Source organism: Echinops telfairi, unplaced genomic scaffold (genome assembly GCF_000313985.2).
Source record: "Echinops telfairi isolate 266 unplaced genomic scaffold, ASM31398v2 ScPeMD7_3;HRSCAF=10, whole genome shotgun sequence".
Lineage (NCBI taxonomy): Eukaryota > Metazoa > Chordata > Mammalia > Afrosoricida > Tenrecidae > Echinops > Echinops telfairi.
In genome coordinates, this window is record NW_022103899.1 from 27149277 (window position 1) to 27158271 (window position 8995).

The 8995-nt window shown below is 45.9% G+C and overlaps 1 protein-coding gene and 1 pseudogene across 1 annotated transcript in view; both read left to right on the plus strand.

The window, feature by feature from the left end:
- The window catches only part of CASP10 (caspase 10), a 37138-nt gene that overhangs the window by 19704 nt on the left and 8439 nt on the right, over nucleotides 1-8995 (plus strand). Inside the window, exons 4-7 of the mRNA XM_045295486.1 lie at nucleotides 4200-4294; nucleotides 6215-6251; nucleotides 6947-7048; nucleotides 8025-8116. Of these exons, the coding sequence (XP_045151421.1) occupies nucleotides 4200-4294; nucleotides 6215-6251; nucleotides 6947-7048; nucleotides 8025-8116 (326 nt within the window). The remainder of the gene's footprint in view (nucleotides 1-4199; nucleotides 4295-6214; nucleotides 6252-6946; nucleotides 7049-8024; nucleotides 8117-8995) is intronic.
- On the plus strand, nucleotides 1085-3317 carry LOC123522408 (annotated as a pseudogene).

The following is an 8995-nucleotide window of genomic DNA, read 5'->3' on the forward strand; positions in this document are numbered from 1 at the left end:
GCTTCATTGCTTAGGAGATCAGATAAGAAGATTATATGACTTGGGAGCAGAAGCCTGCTTGTGTCATGCTGTTGATCATAATAGTAGTGGACTCATACAATATTTGTCCTTTTGTGATTGACTAACCTCACTCAACATACTGGTTTCCTGGTCCATCCATACTAGAAGCTGTTTCATGGTTTTATCACAATTTTTTAGGGATGCATAGTATTCCATTGTATGCATGTTCCAGAGTTTAATCTATTCTCTACTGATGAGCCTTTTGGCTGTTTCCAGCTTCTTGCTATTGTAAACAGTGATGCAATGAGCATGGGAAGGCATCCATCTATTTGTGTGCTGGCTCTTATTTCTTTGGATTAGATGCCCAGCAGAAGTATCGCTGGGTTGTATGTTATTTCTATGCTTAGTTGCTTCAGGAAATGCCATATTGCTTTCCATAATGGTTGTACGTATCACAAGTCCAATGGCAGTGTGTAATAATACCAATCTCTCACATCCTCTCCGACATTTGTTGTTCTCTGTTTTTTGTTTTAAATTGGGCGATTGCTGCGGTTTTAAGGTGATATTTCATCAGCTTTGATTTGCATCATGAGCACTTCCTCGTGTTTGTTAGCCATTCGAGTGTCAACCTTTGTGAATTGTCTATTTATGTCCTTTGCCCACCTTTGGATTGGATTATTTGCTTTTCCTTACTGAGGTGTTGCAGAATTCTACAGATTTTAGTAATTAGCGTTTTATTTTTCATAGATCCCAGTCATCAATTTTGTCTTCCGCATCCCTTATTGTATCTGGTAGTTCATACCGTGCAACAGGACCCGTAGGGTTGTCCCAAGCTTCTCCTCGATGAGCCTTATAGGTCTGGGTTTACATTTTGGTCTTGAATTCATCTTAGGTTCAGCTTTGTGCATAGCGAGGGAGGTATGAACTCAGTTTCATTCTTTTGAGGATGAAAATCTAATCTTTTCAGCACCATTAGCTCAAAAAGGTGGCTCTTTTCCATTTAATGTTTTTCAGTCCTTTGATGAATCAGCTTCCTGTAGATTATACTTTTATTTCTAGGGTTTTCATCCTGTTCCATGGGCTTATGCGCCTGGCATTGTGCCAGTACCAGGTTGTTTGGACGACTGTGAGTAGTATGTTTTTAGGTCAGGCAGTGCAAGGCCTCCTCCTTGGTTTTTTTTGAGATGTTCTTTGATTATCTTGGGCCTTTTCCCTGGAGAGCTTTCCTGAAGTGTCTCTCCTATATAGAGGCGATTTCTCTCTCTGCTTCAGATAGGATAAGATAACCCTTGTGATAGTCTATAACTTGTTTTTTTTTTCATCTAATACATTGACATTGCTTATGTATAAAGAACAGATGTATTTATTTCTCATGGTTACACAGAAGCTCAGTCTATAGAGATCGCATACTTATTCACTTTAAAAGACCTCTTTGGGATGTGATTTCAGTGAAGGCTTACAGAGCACGTTGGTTTTTTATGCAGCTGTTCACGCAGATTCTCGTTGGTGGCATCGGGGCCGTGCCCTCAGTCACAGCATGCTTCCCACTTTCCCCCGGTGCCTTCCATTTTCACTCTCCTTCTGCACTGCTCATCGCCGCATTCTGTCATTGCCACTTTTCGATGTTCTTCTTCCTCTCTCTTTCTTTGCTATCACAATAGGATTTCTGATTTTATTTATTGAAGTCATGCTTTTGGAATCTCTATTGGGCAACTATCTGGCACATAAACCACCTTCAGTTTTGAAATAGCTAATAAGTACTTAACGTTCTGTAAAGTATATAGAATTGAAAATAAACTAATACTTTTTTTTTCTCTACTTGGACCTGGCTCCTGAAGCCACGCAACTGGTTCCTGAAGGCAAAGCAGAGAATTCTCTTGATAGAGCCCAAGCTTCCAAGAACAAAGGCAACACATATTTTAACGCAGGAACGTATGAACAAGCTATCCAGTGCTAAATCGAGGCTACAGTTTGTGCCCTACAGAGAACAGCATTGACCTGGCCATGTTTCGTCAGAACAGAGCTGCTGCCTTTGAGCAGCTGCAAAAATGGAAAGAGGTGGCCGAAGATTGCATAAAGCTGTTGGACTTAACCCCAAATATGTGAACGTGCTCTTCAGACGTGCAAAAGCCCCCGAGAAGCTGGGCAATAAGAAGGAATGTTTAGAGGATGTGACTGCTGTTTGTGTATTAGAAGGGTTCCAAAATCAATGACGCATGCTGCTGACTGACAAAGTTCTTAAACCTGTCGACAAGCAATACAAGGATCATGGACCTCTGATGCCAGCTCCAGTTTATCAAATCTTACTTTAGTTCTTTCCCCGCTGAGGTCATTTCTCAGCCGATGCTTAAAGGGGAGAAGTCTGGTGAAGAAAAGACCAAGAAGGGGAGGCTTTCGAAGTGAAAGAGAACTCTGGATACTTAAAGGCCAAACAGTATCTGGAAGAAGAAGATAAAATCATAAGTGAATGCTCAAAAGAAATAGATACTCACGAAAATACATGGCAGAAGCATTGTTACTCCGAGCCACCTTCTACCTGCAGATTGGCAACAGCAGTGCCGCCAAGCCAGATTTATATCAAGCCATCAGTTTGAAGGAAGTGCTTGTAAAGCCACGGGCAAAGCGCTCATCAAGAGAGGCAGCATGTACACCAGCAGCAGGAGCCCTCGCTGTCTGCTTGGGATTTTACCCTGGCTGCGGACATCAATCCGCAGACCGCGGCTGCTGATCACCACTGAGTGCGCCTGAAAACACTGCTTGATCAGGTTGAAGAAGCAGTTGCAGACTTTGATGAATGCATTAGATTCAGGCCTGAGTCTGGGCTGGATTGCCAAGCGTACACAGGAAACAATGCCTCACAAATCCAAGCAGCTATGAAAGGATTTGAAGAAGTCAGAAAGAAATTCCCAAGGTGTGCTGAAGGCTATGCACTATATGCCCAGGCATGAACAGATCAGCAACAGCTTGGTAAAGCTGATGAAATGTATGAGAGGTGTATTGACTTGGAACCGGATAATGCCACAACGTACGTTCATAAAGGTTTACTTCAACTTCAGTGGAAGCAGGATCCGGATAGAGGTTTGGAGCTTATCAGCAAGTCTATTGAAATTGACAACAGATGTGATTTTGCCTATGAAACCATGGGAACTATTGAAGTACAAAGAGGAATCATGGAGAAAGCCATTGACATGTTCAACAAAGCTATCAACCTGGCCAAGTCGGAAATGGAGATGGCTCATCTACATTCACTTTGGGATGCTGCCCATGCCCAGATAGAAGTTGCAAAGAAATACAGATTAAAGCCGCCAACATTATAAAACTGGGGAGGGGGGAAATGGCCCTCTTTTTAGAAGTTTACCCTCCCTCCTCAATTGAGCCCTGCAGACACTGCCATGAACTGTGTTAAATGGTGAACTGTGTTAAATGGTGGAACTTAGTGACTCCGATTGTGCTGTTGTCGTTTGTTATGCCCCTTTCTGTTAGGTGTTGTGGGCGTGGCTGTGATTCCTGGTTCCCCGAAAAACTTAAAGCCCGCCTCAGCGCATTTTGGTCAAGTTGCAAAGAGTAAATGAAAATAGGCCATGCAAACAAAAACTTTGATTTGCTGATTTGGGGGTGGGTTATAATCTGGATAATTTTTTGTCTACTTACACCTGTACGTATGTATGATATGTGACTATTTTGCAGTATGTTGGTTTTTAAATGAACATAAATGCTGTTAAGTAAAAATAAGTAAATAAATAAAATAAACTAATAAGAATACAAAAGTAAAAAGAACAAGGGAAGTAAATCATGAAGGTGGGAGTGGGGGCACTGGAGCTGACCTCCATTGCACGGCTCACTTTGGGGGCGAATCACCCCTGGGGGGAAGGAAGGCCCTAGGATGGATGTGATGGTGATTGTACCATTCCCCCTGATTATGTTTGAACGATGGAACTCTTCAATTCTATGATATGTATCTTATGTGCCAATAAAACTGTTTTTAAAAATTGAAGTCAAATACAATAACAATTTAAAAGTGATAAATTCATTTTTGTTCTCCAAGTATATTGTGGTTCTCCAAAAGCAAATGCCATTAAAAATCTATAGGTCCCCTTGAAATAATTTCTTTTGAGGACTGTTTTGTGATGCATGGTTATCGTGGATTCTATCTAGTCAGATGGTGATCTTTGTCTTCCTATCTGTGATTTTCTTCCCAGGCTCCCAGGAAATGATCCCTCCTGAGACCTTGCACCTAGCCGTGGAAGAGCTGTCTTCTCTTGTAGGCACTATGCAAGTCTGCGAAGTTTCACAGGTAGGGTCCGTGGGATACTAGTAAGTGTTTAATGATGGGCTCCACTCCTGACAACTAGTGGGGGTGGAAAGAGAGAAGGAAGGAAGGAATGAAAGAAAGAAAGAAAGAAAGAAAGAGAAAAACAGAACGGCAGAAAGGAAGAAGTAACAAAGGCTGAATTTGCAGTGTTTACCAATTTCTATGGTGTAAATACTCCCCCCATGACTGATTTAAAACTACCAACACGACGTCAACCAGATTGTAAAATTCCTGAAATGTAACAATTGTCTCTCATTCATCAGTCTGAGATGACTCCAATACACCACTTTGAAATGATTCTTCTGCTCTTATCTGCGGGATACCACGAGGGCCAGGCTCACGGACAACCAACCAGTGTGGTGGCCTAGGGTCCCATGCTTCATTTAAAATTCTTAATGATGTATGGGTAAAAGGTCCCCATTTTTCTTGTACTGAGCCCTACAAAATACGTAGCTGGTTCACTCCAGAGAGCAAGAACTAGGGTCCCTGTGGTGCCCCACGATGGAAGGGTGGGATGAAGGCTAGGTTTAGGGAAGATTTATAGTCTGCTCCGTACAATGTGGTCAGGATCCTTGGGAGACACATGGCAGTCTGCCCTGAAATCTGTACAGAAGACAGAGTGTGACCAGGCGGTGAGTCATTCATTCACGCCTCTCTGACCCAAAGGCTTGGGAGTGTCGACAGAGGATGCAACATCCTCAGGGAAACAGACAGACAGACAGACAGACAGACAGACAGACAGACAGACTCTAAAGTGCATTCCCAGCCTCTGCTTCTACTGATCTCATCAGCCAAGGAAAATCAAGGAACCTTCAGCCTGGAGATGCTGCATCTTTGATTCTCCCAATCCCAGAGCCTTCACACAATTGCTTTTCTAAGCCAGCTGGGCAAAACCAGAGCTGGACTTTAGATTCTGAAGGAAGGGCAGTGTGGCTTGTGAAAATAAAAGCAGCCAGTCTTTTGAAAAGTGAGACTGAACTTCCTTCCCCCGTGTTCCCTCAGAAGTGGAGGCTTCTCGTGTTGTGCAGCCCCGGGAATGAGAGTGCCATTCCGCTGAGCTGTGGTTTTGGTGAATCCCAGGTGGGATCCAGCCTGGATGGCATTCCACATGACTCAGATGATTTGGCATGGTCCGCAGTGCTGCCAATCACACAGCCCCTGATGGGCCACCCCCTCCTCAGACCGTTTTGGCCATGTCCCCTTTGGAATTTTCTGCTGCAAGCTTAAGGGCAGGGACCAGGGTGGGGAGAATGCTAAAGACTTTGTATTAATTTTGTATTGTAATTGTGTAAGACATTTTTGAAACGCCACATTGAAAACTGTCAATACAGATCATTCGGAGAAGTCTGGGCTGCATCTGGCTCCCCGTTCCTCCCTGCTCCCCCAATCCTCCAATTCCCCGCCACCCCCATCGCCCCATGGCCGAGTCTATTAGTGTTCTTTTGGTTAATTCTTCCATTGTTACAGTTGAGAAAATGTATTGCAAATGAGGTAGCAGAGGAACACCCTTCCTCCCTTTGCTGCTTCCAACTGACCCTGTCTCCTGGCGAGCCATCCAAGAGCGTGTAGAGAGTTTGTTCTCGGCCTGCTTCTCCACCTCTGAAGGAACGGAATTTCCAACCACTCCTTATTGGTGGAAATCCGGGTTCACTCTGGTTTCTCTTTGTGCCAGTCCTGCCGCCACGAGTAAATCCCTGCCCTGGGGCCTTCTGCTGTGCTGCCTTTTTGCTAGTGAGTCAGTGCACCCTCCTCTCCCAAAGGAGGGAGCCGAGGCTCTGTCTGTCTCCTGTCAATGGCCTGTCTTGTGGCGGGGAGTGACACACCCACCCTTCTCTGTCAAGTCGAGACTTTCACCTTCATCCTAACCATGTGAAAATTTTGCATCTCCCATTTCTTCAACAGATGGAGCCTGGACAAAATGAGCCCAGAAAGACGAATGGTAGGTATTTCTAGTATATTCTGTATACCTTGGCTCCATCAGTATGCTAGGACTAGGTCATTTGTCATGCACTAGACCATTTGCGGCTCCTTGGGAGAAGACTTCCAGGCTGGCAGACCACTCATTTCTCAGCCCGTTTCAGCGTAAGTCTCTGGAGGCATGGATATGCTTTTCTATGAGGAGATGGAAAGAGAGAGTGGTTTCCGCCAGGCAGGTCGAGAAGAGCAGCATCTAGAAAATGCAGGCAGCTGCTTTCCCTGCCCCCTTCCCGAGTCGGGCAGCATGCCTTCTGTGGGGAGGGAACCCCCCTGCCAGCAGAGAGGGAGAATGAGGGCGCGTCTTCTCTGAAGAGCTGGGCTCCCAATGAAAGAAGCGAGAGAGAGGGATTTGACGGCAGTGTGCTTAGTGGTGGACTCCCTGCCCAGAAACTCTGACCTCAGGAAGACGTTCCCGAATCTGTCTGGACTACACTGTGTGTGAATACCCTGTGGGTGAATACCCTGTGTGAATACCCTGTGTGTGAATACGCTGTGTGAATACCCTGTGTGAATACCCTGTGTGTGAATACACAGGTGTTTGGCGGGGTCTTCCCGTGTGCGGTATCAAGTTGAATTAGAGCCCTTCTTCGCCCCCTTCCCCTCCACACCTTTCTTTGGAAGTTCAGGTTCTGATTCCAAGACTCATCACTTTCCTAGGAAGCTCTGATGTGACATTGGTGAGCGATGACGTTGGCCCATGTTGCACGCTGCTGTGTGCTAGGATTATCTCGTTTGCTTCTCTCCAACATCTGGCGATAGGTACTGCTATCATTCCTATTTAACGATGAGGTACGTTGAGGCCCATAAGGTGTACGACTTTGCTGAAGGTCACACAACTAGGAATGAGTGAAGTTGGGATTTGAACCCAGCAGTTTGACTCCAGAACCCACTCACCCCAAATCAGGTCTACCATTGCATGCGTACCCAGACAATGGCTCCCCCACCCTCACCCCCCAGGCAGTATAGGTGCATCTCCTTCAGCTTTATAATCCTGTGGTCCCAAAGTGTAGACCTGACTTCCTTTGGAAGCGTCTCTTCCTCCCAAGGTGAGGACGAGTTTACAGGTGTTCAGTGCTCCATGCGCACTGGCTTCCTTTCGCTGGGTTCTCGGGTCTGAGGGATCCTGGGCTTGCTCAGCCTGGGTTGGGCACCAGCGACTGACTCACCCTGAGTTTATCATTAACTCAGACCTACCGACAGACAGCAGGGCGCATCAACTTATACTAAACACTTGCTGGGAGTCGGGGAAGCCTGCGGTTTCATTTCACATTTCCCAGAAACTGTCCGGTGACAGCTAACCCAGTTCCAAAGGTCTGACCAAGAAACTCATTTCAGTGCCTTGCTTGGGTTGATTTTTGCCCAAACTAGTGTCTGGACCATTCTTTTTGCCTTTTTCCTTTCCCGCCTCTCGTGTTCTTGGTGTCTGCCCAGTTTCTGACTGTCCACTGACAGATACATTCTGATTCAGCCCAACCGAACTTTCTTTCTGGAGAGCTGGAGCTGACTGACTGGATCCTAATGCCTCAGCCCATCCCCTGCCAGCCAAGCTGTCCCCCACCCTGAAGGGTTAAAAGTGTCGTAAACCATCGGGAAAGGCATGATCGCTGAACTTATGCCTCAGTGCCTTAAAAGAAAAATAATTCTTCCAATTTCCACTCGGTCAGAACATGATTAGTCAGGAAGACTGTGTGTCTGGGAAAAGGTACTTGAGAAATCGGAGTGCCTCTCTTTCTAGGCGACAGGACTATAAATGGTGCCCCGCGGCCTGTGTCCAGGGAGATGCTGGGAGCAGCTGCTGACATCATAAACCCTGAGACCAGAACAAAGGTTTGGATAACCTGCTCATTTCCTGGGGCTGCCGCTGCAGAGACCTTCACTGGGCTATAAGGAGAGCACTGTGTCGCCTACCCTTCTGGAGGCTGGGAGTCTGAAGGCAGGGCCTGCTCTGTCACCAGGGGTCACTTCTTTCCTCTCTCTTCCCCCTTTGGTGGTGCCAGGTGTCCCCTCACGGGTAGATGCATCTTCACATGGCCGTCTTCCCCAGCTGTCTCTCTGTGTCTCTTCTCTTTCATGTGGACACCACTCAGTGGATTAGGACCCACCGACTTCAGTAAAAACCGTATGCTCACCCGTAACATTTTCAAAGACCCTCATTCCAAACAGGGTCACTTTCACACGCACCATTCAGTTCTTAACAGATGCAGCCTTCAAGGACTTGGAGGCTCTGTGATTGTCACTGTCCCACCTGCCCTTTTCCATGACTATCTGTCTATGCAGGGCGTGCTACTGCTCTGTCAGCTGTCTCCAGCAGAGGGAAGCCACTTCATTTTCTGTGTGTTCAGAGCATCATTTTAGTCATAGAGAAGCTTCCCTGAAGTCAACTCAGCTGATTTGTAATCTCAAATTGTTTCTAATAGCCTTTAAAAATAATTTCAAAGCATGTTGTTTTGTTTTCCTTGGTTGTTTTGCTTGGATTAGCCTGGTTTTTGCACTTATTAATGCCTCTGCATGTCTATTTAGATAAGATAGGTGAGATAATTTGGAGTTGAAAACAATGGCACCGATGGTTCCAGGGAGACACAGGAGAAGGGGAGGTGTGAGAAAGGAAGTGGGGGGGGGTCAACCAACCCAGGGGCAAGGGAACAACAAGTGAACTAAAATCAATGGCGAGAAGGGCATAGGATGCCTAGTGAGGCTTAATCAAGG